The sequence below is a fragment of the Crocodylus siamensis genome, chromosome 4 (genome assembly GCF_052110815.1).
Source record: "Crocodylus siamensis isolate JL-2025a chromosome 4, ASM5211081v1, whole genome shotgun sequence".
Lineage (NCBI taxonomy): Eukaryota > Metazoa > Chordata > Crocodylia > Crocodylidae > Crocodylus > Crocodylus siamensis.
In genome coordinates, this window is record NC_143398.1 from 82,936,448 (window position 1) to 82,952,581 (window position 16,134).

Below are 16,134 nucleotides of genomic sequence, written 5' to 3' on the forward strand. Positions count from 1 at the left end.
CAATAGAAGTTAAAGCAAAATCAGTGACATCCTCCTTAAGAAGTCAAGCTTAAGCAATGCGCAAGCTTGCTGACTTCTGTGAAAAAGAAAGAGCTACAGATTTGTTTGTTGGCAGATAAAATTTAAGAAAAGCCGACCCATTTCTTATGCTACATCCTATAATGTTGTAACAGATCCCATATGTGTTTCTCAGGGTGCAAAAAGACTTTCCATTTAAGTATCACTGCAGTGTTACTTTACACATCTGGCAATTCTGGGATTGTGGGTGGCCTGCTGCAATAAAAAACACAAAAAAAAAAAGTCACATTACTTTCCCTGTGTAGTTTAGTGCATTACACTAAAGGCTGTTTTGGGGTTGGGGAGGGTTAGGGAGGGGACCACTAAATCTGAAATAGAAAGCTAAAGCTTCAGAAGCAGCAATAGCTGCTCATATCCAAAAGAGGTTTTGCTTTCCCTTCTTGAAAATAAACCTCATCTTGGAAGCAGAATCTTATAGTTTCTGGCCAACCTTTGTTGAGGGATCCCTTCAGATCGTAGAGAATCAAACCCTTCTCTCATTCAGGCTGCATTTGGCATGTCTAGGGCTAACAGTAGTCTGATAGCATGGGGAAGTTAGTTTTTATACCAACATAACTTTGAGGGTGTTAAAAGATCATACAATTAGCTTTCTTCTGTCCTGCTAACAAAACCCTTCAAAAGGAATGCATCATTTCCCAGCAAAGAAGTCTGAGTATTTGGATTTCTTCCAGGGTAGAACTTCACCATAAACAAAATCTAGTTCTTAAGACAATAGACACTGAATTGTCAACTACACATTCCAAGCACACTCACCTCTGTTAATGGCAGTACTCATTAGGGACGCTCAGACAAAAAAAACAAAAGCGCACAACTTAAAAATTTATTAAAATCTAAACACTAACCCCCCCCCCAAAGAGACACCAAAAACAAGAGCAAAAAAAACCTTTAAAAAATTAGGAACTTTGCAATAACTAGCCTGAGTGCCAAGGCAGTGAATCTCAACCAGGGTACTGCAGCACTGGTATCATGAGATTCTTTCAAGGGTGCCACTCACTATTAGCACCATTTGGTGTGTGAACACCTGCACACGATTCACAAGAAAGACTCAGATTTCAAATAGTAAATTCAGTGTCAAAAAAACTTTGACCTATTGTGGTCTCCAAGTTGTTTTCAAGAGAACTGCTCTATTATAGTTTCTTGCAGTCAGAAAGTGAGCAAAAGCTAAAGAAATGAAATTTTCTGAGATGTGACTTGAACCCAATGAGGTTGAAAAACACTGAGCTAAAGAGCTTGGGATAGATACACAACACTAGGAAAGAAAGGAGGAGTTTAGGTGAGAAAAAAATTAGTCTCCACAAAAATACTGACACTTCTAATTTCTCATTTCACAGTGCAAGAGGGAGTAAAAATTTTTAAAAAGTCATCCATACCAGGTGCTTAGAGGGAAAAAAAGTACTTTAAGGTTACCAGATCTCCTAAAAAAACAAAAACAAAAAACAAAAACCAAAAATCAGCAAGGTCACATACAGTTTCTAGAAGCTGCATCAGGCATTACAAGACATATTGAGGAAGAGTCTGTTAAGGGGCATGTTTATTCCCCCCACCCCCCAACATGTGCATGAATCTACAGATCCTGTTGACACAAGGAAACATTCATTCATTGAGGGCCTCCTGCCCTAGTTTTGGACGAGGTTGGAATTCTTTAGTGTTCTGTCACCACTTTTGCCAGGCAAATTTCAGAACACTCCCATCTTAAAAAAGGGACAGTAGGCACCCCCCCGCCCTTCTGGGCTGCTTTCCAAGCAAATAGCCACAGATCCCTTCTCAGTGTAGCAGTTACCACAAAAAAGGTTGTAGTCAACTTAAAAGCATTAGGAAAGGACAAAACTATGGAAGGTTTCTACAGATAGAGTACACGCTTTTACAGTGGGCTTAAGATTTGTGCATTAAGCAATGGACATCCTACTAAAATCAGGAGACAAAAAAAGGGAAGCTTTTGCAGGATTACCACACTGCTTCATTGTGTGCACACACACTCAATCAGGAATTGTCACAGGACATGGACATTACTTCCATGAGAGGTATTTTTGTCCCTCTACCAAAAGGTTTTAGCTCTGCTTCAAAGATGTACCGAATCAGGCTGAAGTATTAGTTGTTCAAGCTGTAATACTAGGTTGTCATTTGAACCAGGGTAAAATATTCCTTCAGAGATTCTAGACAGTTAATTACAGTCTACCTGGATCCAAGGGGGGGGGGAAGGGAATCCACACTTCTTTCATTAGGGGGAGTTAGGGAGGTAATAAAGGAGGCTGCTCCCTTTGCATTTTAGGAACCTATAGTTTGAGAGGACAAGGGAAGGGGGAAAATAAAAAGGCATCAAGTGATTAATGTTCCTCCTTTACCCCAGCATCTCTTGCTGTCAACCAATGAAAGTAACAGGCCCAAAAGCACAAGCGGTTCCTGGAACCCTCACTAGAAACCATGCATCATTTCTGGAAGTAGCTATGCAGTAACTCTATTAGACAGACCAGAAGGGCTTTTCTGAGAGAGGGAGAGAAGGAGAGAGAGAGATGTTTATGATCTTCTAGTAGTCATTTTTCCATTATGGCACTTGAGCAGAGAGGGAAGGGAGAAAAGACGGCACAAGTACTAAGAAAGCCATGTGCGAGACCCCAGGTCACTGAGGAATGCGCTTTACCTTTTCTGCTAGGTTTCACTGTCCTCATTGCACTCACTCTAGTGTTGCCACAGCTCCTGTAATCTGAGTCAAGTATTGGTGTTGTCAGACTCTGCCTGGGTTTTCAAATCCATCCCAGTTAGCTTGAGCTGAAGGAAAAAATAATGCCTGGCTTAGAAAAGGACTGTATGAGTGGACGAGGCCTTTACATAAGGAATATGCTTTAGCTACAAGAGATAAAGCCATATTCTTGAGAGTTGTTGGAGCAGACTCAGTTAAAACAAACAAATGATGAAAAACCACCCTTGTACTTCCTATACAACATGGAAGTAAAAATAAGATAGGAAGACATGCCAAGAATTTTCTTTGCAGTAGTTCTGTCGACTAGAAAGCTGAAGAAAAACAATTAGTCCTCCTTGCTCATCAGGGTTACTCAAAGAGCTAACTATTCAGACCAATCTCAGAAGGGACTCCAAGCAATGGGAGGATCAGCAGACAGCCCTCAAAAAAAGGGGAGGCTCATTAGAAGTAGCTGCATTAAAAAAAAAAAAAAAAAAAAAAACCACCCTGCATTTTACATTCTAGTCAGAAATTTCCTTGCCAATGGCTCCAGTTTCTCCAGAACTAAAAAGGTAATACTTAGTGTTATGACCCTTCAGACAAGCTTCTAACTAAATCCCAAACACCGTCTTGAGTCTGCAGAGACTTTTGAACAGTAAACTGACAAGTATCAGTAGAGTTTGGCATTAAAATTCACTGAATCATTTCAAACATGCTTAGTTCTAGAGGGGGGAAAAAAATTGTTCCATAAGTATTTATTTCCATTTTGGTGGACTTTAAAAACACTCCCCAGTAGCCCCAATTTCTCTGAAGAGGCTATTCCATAACTTTGATCTTAACATCATCAGGGCAAATGTACACAAAAAAATCCAGGAGGTCTCATGCAGTCACCAACTCTACTTCTGCCCCAGTTAAATACCAAATTTTAGATCAAATGCAGCTTGCTGTCTTTATATAATTCTTCGCATCCTATTTACAATTATTTAGGTTAGTAACCACTCTTCAGTGAACAGAGATATAAACATTAAAGTCTTATAAAATGCGAATACAGTACAATATACAGAGTCACTGTTGCTTGATCATGGTACAATTCACATTTTACAGAATAACCAAATTTATGTTAAACATTTCAGATACTTTTAGTAAAGCTATGCATTTCAAAAAAATATTACACAGTACTGTATTTGACATTCAGATATTCCAGTCCCCATTCAGACCGAGATGAACAGCACATTTATTTCATTTACAAATGAGCAAGACAAGTAAACCTTACAATCAGAAAGGTAATGAAGGGCTCAGCAGTCAAGTGATAACTATTTTTTCCTTTTAAAATAATCTTAGTAACATGTTATGGTTTGTTGAAATCACAGCAGTAAAAAAGGAATTCAACTCCCTTTTAAGCAAGTAGTCCCAATTTTGGGTTTCATTCATACTTGCCAGTGTTCATGTCCTGCATGTTAAACAGACTCAGACAGGATCACTGTGTGCAAGGCCTACACATCTGTGTTTTCCTCAAAAGGCATGTGTACAATCCAGTCTTAAAACAGTGTTTAACAACCATGACTACTAGACAGGAAGAAGTTACTTAGCAATACTATTAAGCAGTCATGTTCAAATGACAAGATACTCGAGAGGTCAAAACAGCTTTTTTCCAGTTTAAGTTCATCACTTCAGAGGGAATTTTTGAAAGGCTCAGAAGACATTGCCAGATAAAAAGAGTACAAATCCCATGCCTGGAAAGGAAGGCTCTCTTTCCAAGTCAGATGCATTTAGTTGACTTAAAGTAAGTTGAAGGAGTGGTTGACAGTGGGATACAGTGGCTGAAGCCCCAGGATGAATGCAAAATTGCCCACTCAAGGTCTCCAAACCCACACTTATACACATCACCCAGAGGATGAATCGTCTTCTCACTCTTAAGTTTAAAGCCTACTAAAATTGCTTCTGCAGCATGTTTTAAGTTTCTTTCTTCCCCCAATAATTAAGTTAAATCATTCAAGGCTATCTTCAAGGCTTGGGCAAAAGATGTCCTTTGTGCGGCTAGTTTAGCTATTACAGAAGTCTACAATGGTTGAAAAAGTTGGGTCAAGTGTGAACTCTTATTGTACTCGTTTCCATGGTTCTGCAAATTAAAGAGGGGAGAGGAGTGGAAGAGATGAAAGGTGAAACAAAAATAAATAAATAAATAAATAAATAAAAAGGTTCTCTTCTACTAGGCCACATCAAATGAAAATTGACAATTATCTGAGCTAATGAATATTGCTAGAATTCAGACCGATTGGTTTCCCCAACAAAAACAAGCCTAGAGAACAAGGTAAAATGTTACAGACAGAAAGAGTTAGGAAGAAATAAGATTATTCAATTATCCAATTGGTGCAGACAATGACAACTGTAGTGCTACTGGGACCAGATCAGGATTTTGGCGTCAGGGTTACTGATCAACTAAACATGCAAATACTAGTCAGATAGCTACAGCCACATTAGTTAACCCAGTTCATCTGTTATTGAGGAGTGAAATACACAATGCATTAAAGTCTCTAGATACATTTTTTTCAGCCAGAACTATTCACCAGAAGTATCCTTTTCAGCTCAAAAGAAGATTTTTGGGACATCTTAAAAATTTACTTCCATCCTGTAGGGCAGCCATCAGCATGCCAGTTTCAAAGTACTACTTTTGATGGGGCTGTTACCATCTTGAAATTCAAATTGACCAGTAATATAAAAAGTAGTCTTTCAAGAAATTCCAGTGAAGGAGCTCAGAAAAATCTGTTAGAAACCATCGCTGCATATTTATTTTAATAAAAGGGCAGATTTATTCATGTTTACAAACAGTTCAAAAACAAAAAGAAAAAAGAAAAAAAACCTTATGTAAGCTATCTACCAATAGCCTTTCAAAATGCCAACAGCCCTCATGCGGTATGAAAGGTTCTAGAAGATTAGGGGGGAAAAAAAACAACAACAAAAAAAATCACCGTTCCACTCACAGTTCAAAAGACAGCACTAAGCTAAACATGTTTAGACAAAAACAAAAAGGACTAAGGTTCTGATGTATTTTGATTTAATCCATTTTGCCTGAGATAACAAAAGTATTTCAAGCAAGTTCCATCACACTGATGTCCTGCATTAAACAATCCTACTAAGTTCGAAACAAAGTTATTCAGTAAGTTTCTCAAAATTTAAAAATTAAGCAGTTGTTTCAAAACCATTAAGTAGTAAATGTATTTAAGAAACTAATTAGGACAGAGGCCATAACTTCATTAGAACACCACTGCTCATGTTTTTACAAAGCATTAGTGTCATCTATTTGGCTATTAGTAACAGCAATTTATCTACAAATATTTAACAAGGTAAATTGCAGGCAAAATTTAGTACAGTTTCAATAGAAACACCCTTTTCCTGAAAATACAGCAGTATTTGAAGGACTAATTTTTTCTTCTTTTCTCTGCATCATTTATAAGGAAGCTTCCCATCTATGAACAGGAACAAAAAAGTATCTACAAACCTTGTAAACAGATCTGCATTATTTATAAACATAAATAATCCAAATTATTAACAGCCAACAGCAGAAATTAAAGTATTAATTCAATGATCCAGGGCCTCCTTGCCCTTCCCAGCCCCCCGCCCCGCTTCAAAAGGATCAAGATAAACTAAAGCCCTGTTAACACACTGTTCAGGACCATTCTTAAGTACAACTGATGATCCGCAGGTCACTTATGCCGAGTTACTGTTTCTGTCAAAGTTCATTATTACCCCCACCCCCAAAAAAAGCACCCTCCAGTCTGGCAGAAAGCTTCTTTAAAAAAATAAATCTACATTCATACAAGTGTGTCTTCTGTTGAAGTCCAGGACAAGAATACAATCTTGTCCATCACAACGTGTGAAAAGACCCAGTTTCAATTTCTTTACAATGCAGCTAGTGTGTTAACATTCAGCTTACAATCAGAGTGATGTTTCCAAACTATGTAGCGGGCTCCCTGGGGATGAAGAGGTAGCAGACTTGTTCATGTCTGTTGTAAGGTGAATTCCACTGTCAACCGCATTGTTATTTTTATTGGGAGAGGGTGGGGGAGTTGAGTTGCGTTTTGTTGGAGCATCATCTTCAGCATCAGTATCATCAATGAGGGGAATATGAGGCTCGGAATCTTCTATTCTAAACTCGGGATGCGTCATAAAATTGTGAATTGAACTTCGTGTCTCAGGCTTTTCTAAACCTTCATATAAGGAACTACGAAATGCATTCACCACTCGGATCTGTAAAGACAGAAAAACTCTATTAGTGGTCTGCAGGTTTGCTAGCAAAGAGCAGGGTTCTTATGAGTTTGAATCCACAAACAGCTAGACATGAGTGAATCGAATTTGTATGTGATGCAGTGGAACTTGCAATAAACTGTAAAAAATGAAGAGCGTTTCAGTAGAGCACTGCCAGTCTACTACAGGAATAAAAATTGTGTAAGTGTACTGTAAAAAATTAAAGTATCTAAAAATTCAAATTAGCACTAAAATTGCTGCATTACTTGATATGGGCTAAGACTTTTTTTTTTCTTTTTTTTTTCTTTTTTAACTCAAACAATTCTCCAATTTTTTTTTGTTTTGGTACTTATTCACAAATTCAACAAGCTTTAAAGAACATTAGGGAGGGGGAGCTAAAATAAGTTAGAGCACACAGGGTTGCTATTTCTCATGCTAGGAATCACATCAACTATGAAAAAGCCAAGCAAGTGTAAGCTGAATGTCACAACGACTGGACATTTACTCAAGTGTCATGCAAGCAATTCTACAACAGTTGTAAATATTCGAGTATATACCTGTTTACCACAAGAAACTAGTTTTCAATATTGATTCACGATCTATTTTACAGCTTAACAAATATTTAACTTGAGAATTACACAACGGACTTAATGTAAAAGCATTTTCCCTTATGCACAGAAGTTTTTCTTGATGCTTTCTGGAAAGTTAAGCCATCTGAAAGGCCTCCACAGAAACCAGGCCGCATACATTTGCTTCCTGAGGATCTTTCGTCTCAAGGATTTTTCATCCGCATGGATTACTGCATACACTATTAAAGCTACCATAAGAAACAGATATACAAAGCAAGGATACAAAGAAAAAGGGGGTGGGGAGGGGCAGAAAAGTGTCCAAGCAAGCCTGGCTAAGAAAGTATGTCTATATGTGGACACAGTCTTTTCCTCAGAAGCCAGTCTGCAAGAGATATGCACAAGTCCAAAAAAGCATCAAAGTGAGAACATACAACTTGTAGGTTGTATTACGCTGAAGTGCAAACTGCATTTCACCATAAAAGCCATGAAAGTCATTTCCACCAATCATGTGATAAACTGAAAAAGCTGAACACATTACATGCACATTTTCTTAACAGGTCACAATGATCATGGGTAACCCATGTTAAAAATTCCAGAAGTTAGCCCTTGCATTCAGAAGTAGTTTGAAATTGCTTTAACATTGCAATAAGTGTTACACTCAAGGTTGGTGCAGAACTGGTAACCTTAGCTAGAAACTGAAAAAAAGTACAATAAGATTCTCATTAAGATCAAATGCCAAATCACACAGATAGAAGGCAGATATATGTACTAAGAAAAAGTATTAGGAAATCTCCACACTTAAATCGTTTATTAAGGCTCTCTAAACACTGTAATAAGAGCTGGGTATTAACCTCACTTTATTAGCCAAACCCCTCCAAAAACCTGAGGAATGTCAGTTAAATCAATCTGTTCAAGACTACACAATAAAATGTAGAATTTTTGAAGACAGAACACCTGCCCAACCCCAAGTCCACTGAATTCACCAGTACTGTCCAAGGATTTATGGCAAAATAAGTGAATTGATGTTATGCACTTTGAAGTCTCCCCTTACCCCGCCCAAGTTTAGAGACTTCAGCATCTGTAACTGCTCATGAACAAATCCAACTTAAGCATATTCTATTCTTTTCTTTGATGTTACTAGCAATTCAGCAGTAACTTCCATCCCCTCCATTTGATGCATTTCATTTTAGGTGTAAAAACAAACAAACAAACCCAAAAACAAACAAAATCACTACTACAGCTGTACAGGTAAAAATTTACACCTGTAGAACCCAAGATGCAATTAGTGAAGTTGGCTTAATTTAAGAACTTTTGACCAAATCGTTTGTTGAAACTGAATCTGAAAATAGATACTGGTTTAAAAAAATAAATAAATAAAAAATAATCTTCTAATTGAAATTCTCAGAGGGAGAAAGTTTGGGGGGGAAAAAAGTGTCAAAATGTGATACTGAATACTTGTAAACTAAATTGCTTTGCCTGTGTCAAAGTGACTTTATATTACTTCTGTAAAAAAAATTAAAAAAGAAGATTAAAACCAAAAATGTTACCAACCCAAAAACAAGTTTCTGGATTTTGAGCTTACCAAAAGTTTGAAGCAGGACCTTTTTAAAAAAAACAAAAAAAAAAAAAAAAAAAAACAAACAAACAAACTTCAGGGAGCTTCTCAAGATTACATTTCTGTAGGACAGAACTAGCTTTAGGAGGCACTGAAGAAATGCATGCATGAGAAGTCATTTTCTAAAAGGACAAAACATACATGGGCAAGACCGACATTTCTTGCCCAGTATTATGCTCCATCTAGGTTTAGTACTAAAAAAGGATTTTTACCTAGCTGGAACAAAGATCTTCAGGCAGCTTACTGCAAGTGACAGTATCAGTAAACGCTTCAGGTAAAACCTTCCACTATTCAGTGAAGCTTTATTATTGAAAATTAAGGTATCAGGGCCCTTCATTAAAAATTAAGATTCCTGTTTACAAAAGCTTCAAGGAAAAAAATAAATCCAAGTATTTAAAACCAAGAGGCCAAAGACTGGAAAAAACATTAATAATATGCCAAAATGAAACCTAGATAATTAAAAAAGAAAAGCATATACTAGTGTACCTCAAAAAGTAACCCAATTTTTTTTTTTTTTTTTTTTTTTTTTTTTAAAACAGGATGGTAATACATTTGAATACAGGCAACAGTGCTGTTGTGCACTGCCCGTGTTGAAAGAAAAATGAGAAATATTGAACATGCTCTGTTTTATGCTGAGGATTCAAGCAGCTTCAAAACAAAAACAAAAAAATCCTTTTGATGGTGACCTTTTTCTTCAGCTGCTGTGCCTAGGTGGGGTTTTCAGATTGCAGCGTAACAATTAAGGGAAGGCCAAAGAAATATGCTGCCCCCACCTCTTTTTTTTTTTTTAAAAACCACCTAAGGTCACACTAGAGGTGAAAAAAACATTTGGCTATATGTAATGTAACTAGACCTAGATGTTACAATAACAATATTCAAGCGGATGGAATACCTTTACAAGGCAACCTCTTTGCCACAGTAAAACCCATAAACATGAAACCAATCTTCTGGCCTAGATATCAACTTATTGTAAACATTTTTACACTGATCCAAGATTAGCAGAAAAGCATGAAGCACTTAAGCATGAGGGTACAAATCAGAGAAGAAAAAAATTTTTGTACAGGCATGAATTGTCCAGGTATAAAAGGTTGTTTACTTATGGAGGTACAGCTTACTTGGGAAGCATTTCAACACAAAGGGTTTCTGGGGGAACTAAATATATATACACACCTCAAGCAGATTTCTGAGAGACAGGCATGCTGGAAGTAGTCGAATGTTGACTTCTCCATCCTTTAAGATGCAAAAGCTATCAACAGGTTTACTGGGGGAAGTACACTATACGCCTTAAAGGTATTGTAGGAAGAGATTTTTTTTTTTAATCATACGGAAGAGGTGTGCGTTCAACTAAAAAGACTACTCTGACAACGCAAAGGGCAGCTTCTCCAAACTATCATGTGCCCTAAAAGTTAGTTCATTATGTGAAATAAGAGGTTTTACCTGGCTAATAGACTAGTATCAAAGAATAGTTACCCACTAGCATTCTAAATAGCAAAATGCAATCCTGCAGATCCCAATCCCCACAAAAGTTAGGATTATACTTTATATAGCACCTTGTGAAAAACCACTTTTGAAACGCTAAATCCATGATTTAAGCCTTACAACACCACTGTGAGGTAGGGAATTAGCCTCATTTTACAGACGGCAGGTAACCCAGGCTCACATAGGAAAGCAGTGGCTGAACTCACAAAGCCAGAATAACCATCTTCCAAAACCATTCTTGAAAGCCTTTAAAGAGTGGCTTTCAGCCATTTCAGACTTTAGGTACCCCTCAAAGATGCCAGCTCTTAAAATTTTTACTCTATTACAGAAGCAAAGCAATTCTTCTGTTGCAAGGAACTCAGAAAGACCACCTCAGATTAGAATAGTTTTAATAGTATATAATCCTATTTGAAGTATCCGAGTTTCTTATAAAAGTGTGCTAACACAATTTAACAGTGCTAAGTGTGTGGCACCCTTGAAAGGATCAAGACACCCAAAAGGTGCCATGGCACTCATTGAGAATCACTGCTTTAAAAAAAGATACCTTTCCATGAGTTTCACTATTAAACTGCTCCACTATAAAAAGATACTTAGCTAGCTAGTAACAATGATCATTTAGCCAGACTGTCTTAAAGTGACATCTTGTTTAAAAACATTAAGGTCAAATCATTAGGATGGAAATAAATCCTCCTCATACCCTTTCCCCCACCCCACAACTTTTTTTTTTTTTTTAAATACACACAATTGTGTAAGTTTGTATACTACTTTATAGGCACTAAAAAGCTTGATTGTAACTGTTGTACATCTTCAATTCCCCAAGCTTCTAGATATTAGAGATTAAAATGAATGTGCTTCGTCTCAACTGAGGAAGGCTGAAACTAAAGTGCCACTTAGTTATGACAAACATCATTTCTCACTGCTGTTGAAAAAGCCTGGAGAAGTAGTCACTAAAATCTAAAGAAGGTTTTACAATTCAATGCTTGACATTTCTTAAAGTGACTTAATACATCCGTAGTTTTGCACCAAGTTTGTAATTTGTACTACTATTTTTAAGCATGCAGAGCAGGCATTTTACCAAACCCTGGAATTTCTTAAAATGTCTGTATCTAGTTAGGAAAAAAAAAAATATCACACCCAACGAAAGCAAGCCACAGTCCAGGAACAATTTTGATAGGATCTGTTTTTAGAATTTTTTTTAATATTGTCTATAGTAGTGTTATAAGCTTCAAATCAAATTTAATCATAGCAGAAGTAGGAAAAGTTAATATTGTATGCATATTTTTTCCATGTTAGTTACAGATGCTATTGCTTACTTTTGTTGGCTCAGTTATGTTCCATCAGGTATAAACATTTTAAAATAAATCACCGTTAAAGGCATATACTCGAAAATTTACAACAGTTTTCCTACTTTGTTTTTAAGATCTCCCCTGTACACAAATGGATGAAGGCACAGTATATGCAGGCTCACAGCTTTCATATTTAAGTCTTTTGTTGCAACTGTTCCACCTGTTCTCTAGCCCTCTAAGAGAAAGAATCTTGAGGACTCCACTTTGTGAAAAGAAAGCTTTATGAAAAGCCTGAACGATGAATACTAAGGAGAAAATGAGAAACATTAGGTGCGTGAATTAGGAAATGTTAATTTCATGCACTTTAGGAACACACACTCACACCCCACAGTAGTAGAAGTAGTAGTAGAGGAAAACACTACATGTGTAGGGGTAGAAATATTTGTTACATCATGATGCTGGCTGGCGATGGAGGGTTGCCGCCTTAGAGCCCCCTGAATGGTACTTCCACTCTGGAAAGCATTCACTACATCCATCTGCAAGGAATCAGAGATTGTGACAGCTTGCTCAGCAAGAGAGAGAGAACAAGAGAAAGGACCATCCCATCTATGACACACAAAAAGTAAAAGAGAAAAAGGCACTTTTTACAGAGTAGATATACAGGCAAGAATTTTATTTAGAGCTGAAGAAAGTGAGAAGAGAGAGCTTGAGGAATTACAGAGTCATCCATACGCAATCTTGAGGAGAAAAAGAAAGTCACGTAGTTTAAAAGTCACTTTACTGGGTGAAAAGGAGGGAGGGGGCAATTTATTTAGAAGTCCCTCAATCCCCAGGTCCTACCTTTTTCCAAGACCATACCTGAGTCTGTATCCTGTTCAGGCCCCTAAACCACAAGATCTGACCACGACGCAATTCTCTTTCAGCATGATCAATCTCCTCTACATCTTCTGCTAATTCTTCTTCAGGAATCTCATCCTTCTGTGTTCCATGGCCAGCTTCTTTAAGGAATTTCAACCGGCTGGTTGGAATTGTTGAAATCAACTTAAGAGGGAAAGATGCATAAAGTAGTAAAACATTTTTTCCTTCAATTTAGTTACATAATAAAAAATTGTTTCAAGTTATACTGAAGATTACTTCACTTTTACAGGCTTTGCTTAAAAAGATGCAGCTATGTTACAATATAAGAGCTAACAGCCCAATATTATTTATTCAACATTGCTGTAAACCCTCCAGAGAGCTGCAAAGCTGATGACAGAGTGAGTTAAGCATGAGAAAGCCAAAAATCAGCTTGTGCATAAGATCTTCCAACTTGCCCTGCATTTGATTTCAGTTTCTCATACTACTCCATTAGTTTAGCATACAACTGCATTCCCTTTTTTTACTGCAAGTGACCAAAGGCAAAAATATTAGATTCTATAGATTGCATGTGTTGGTCCATTTAGTTTGGGGGTGGGGCTCATTTAAAAAAAGTGAAACAGGAAGTTTCTGGCAAGTGGTAGCTCCACCCCCCCTCCACCCCCCATTTAACATGAAATGTCTAGTAGGGGGTAGTAAAAGGGACCATACGATTAAAAAAAAAATTAGATTTTGATTCCTCTGTAAACAGTTCAGAAGGTACTGAAAAAGCAAGACGCACATACAAGTTCCACTGAGAATTTGCAAGACATGACAGAGCCCAAAGCATGGAACAGCCAGAATGGCTGTCCCCAGGTAGACTGTGGTCCACAGCAGGATTTGTACCAGCTAGCACCCTGGCTGAATTGGACAGTCAAGAAGCCAACTGAGAGGCTGCTCTTGGCTTCTTTCCCTGCCTCAGACTCCCTCCTTGGACAGCTGTAAATCTAGGAAGAGCCAGATAAAAAAAATTCAGCCTGCTCTACTCTAGGCTTCCAAACTCAGAAAGGCACAAGAAAGCCAGATGCTCCTTTTTTTCCCCTTAGCCATGGAGCTCTTCAGATATTGCACCAGAAGATGGAACCTTCTGGTAGCTGTTGTCACAACCTCGCACTAAAGCTGCAAGAGGACAATGGTTGATAGCTGGGAATGTAATACACTTACCTTTCCATAGGAATATTGGTGGGAAAAGTGATATGGGAGGAAGAGGTGTGACACAAGCTTCAGTTAAAAGTGTTTCAAGGCACTCAAGAGAACAAATTCACATTTGTAAATTGAGTATAAGTAACTCAAAAACCACAATTTGATCAAGAAATTTAAGGCTTTGGTTGGACACAACTTAAAAAAAAAAAATTGTACTAGTTACATAGTTACTTTCAAGCATATAGAATGATTGTGTAGGCCAATTTTATAAAAAGATAATCATGTTCAAGTTTGGCTGAATAGTTCTCTCTTTATGCATGTTTGCAAGTATCATTGATAAATAATCAATTTTGTTATTTCTGCTCAGACTCTGGACTATAAGCCCATTAGCCCCTTTTTGAAAAAACTGATGCAATTGTGCTACATGGAGGTAAATCTTCTCATCTCCACCCACTTTGCATCAGCTGAGTAGTATCTACTGCCATTTCGTCTAGAAGTGGGCAGATGTAGTTCTCCCATGATCTTTAACGAGCCCAGTGGGTGATGGAGGTCAAAGCCAAGCGTCTTGCAAGGCAAGGTCACTAACCAAGGACAAGAAAAGGCTGAAGTGTCCAGATCCTTCATCCACAGTCACCAATTCAAGCCCCAGGAGTGCTATATGGCTCTTGTCAAGCTCATTCATACACAAGATCCTGTTCTGCTGCATAGGAATTAAGTTCTGTGCTTTGAATGCAAGGGCAAGCCATTTGTTTCCACATCATGATTGTGCATGGATAATATATGCACAGTTTATACTCAAGCACAAGTCTGTTGTATGTGAAAGTGCCCCTCGCACAATATGATCAAAGACCTGATTAAAGAACATCTTGCATGACTAGCGGGGTTAGAGTTGTAGCTGTGATGTCTAGGACATGTAGAAGAGGCAAGGTTTGTGATGCCCAACTATCTGGTTGGTGAAATAAAAAGCAAGTCAGACAATCCTTTGGGCACTTCTCCCAACTATGCAATTGGTTCAATAAAGATCACAAAAACCCTCACTTCTAGTATATGGGTAGTGAAAAGTAGAAAAGTTTTTCCAAGTTCAAAGTGTAGTCACAGTTACAGTATGATGTGGGGAGGGCAATTAGGGCAAGTTTGCTTTCTCTCAAGTACATTTATGGATATGTATGTACCATAAGAAAGCTCTCTCTTCATTAACATTCTACTCATGCAAGAAGCTTCCAAGTACTTTAAGAACAGCTATAAGGACTGAAACCTATCAACATGAAGTGCTGAAAGTTATTTTAGGTAATCATAGGAAACAAGTTTTGAAAACAGTATCTGGCTATAAAAATCAACTAAATTGTGTTGATATTTCTAGTTTAACTATTCTTAATATCAGCACAGTCCCTTGATACAAAAGGATGGTGGTCTTGCAGTAGACAGAAGAGTAGTCTGAATTGATAGAGAACTAGGGAGACTAATCCAAGAGCCACATGTTAGGAGTGTACACATGGCAAGTAGTTCTGAAAAGAGGCGTAGAACCCGGTAATGTCTGGCCACAGATTCCTTCCCTCTGTCCCTCCATAGTGATGAGGCAAGTTTGCTTGAAGTAATAATTATGGCACCTCACGGGATGATTTAGTTCCTGAGTCTCATAACATTAATCTACATCGACCTTCAAGGCATCCTCTTCTTTTGCCCACCTCCAGAGCAGTGACCATTGGTGAGTTGGGAGCATCTTTATGACACGTCCTGTCTAATGGAGCTGGTGCCATAAGAACATATTCCACATCTTGATGTGTTTGCTTAAAAATTGAGAACGCTGCTGTTCATTTTTCTGTTCTTCTAAAAAAAATTGCTGATAATAACATCTAAGAGCTTTCAGGTGGCTCCATGCTGTTCACATTTTAATATCACCCACTGTTAACTGGCATTGCCATTGGTTTTGCATACACTGATTACATTTACATACCTTGAAGCTTTGGTTCCTACATATGTTAAAGCTGTTCTGATATTTTTAGTAAACTTCAGATATTTGAGCAAGACACTACAACCGAGAGGCACACTATTCTAGATCTGGCACTGGTAAGTTATGCTTAACCTAATACTTGAACTAAAAAAAAATTGCCATTTGTTCACTCCAAGGCTATGTATATATAAATGCAT

General features: G+C 37.7%; 1 protein-coding gene across 8 annotated transcripts in view; it reads right to left on the bottom strand.

Annotated features, from left to right (window-relative positions):
* Positions 1-5,793: 5,793 nt before the first annotated feature.
* The window catches only part of ATP2B1 (ATPase plasma membrane Ca2+ transporting 1), an 88,721-nt gene continuing 78,380 nt past the window's right edge, over positions 5,794-16,134 (bottom strand). For 6 of the 8 annotated variants that reach the window (XM_090042662.1, XM_090042666.1, XM_090042663.1 and 3 more), the window contains exons 20-22: positions 12,808-12,990; positions 12,399-12,485; positions 5,794-7,003 (exon numbers count right to left, since the gene is read on the bottom strand). In XM_090042662.1, the coding sequence (XP_089898788.1) occupies positions 6,692-7,003; positions 12,399-12,485; positions 12,808-12,990 (582 nt within the window). In that variant the 3' untranslated portion in view covers positions 5,794-6,691. Of the gene's footprint in view, positions 7,004-12,331; positions 12,486-12,807; positions 12,991-16,134 lie in introns of all 8 variants that reach the window. The other 2 variants (XM_090042669.1, XM_090042668.1) reach the window with 2 other exon arrangements.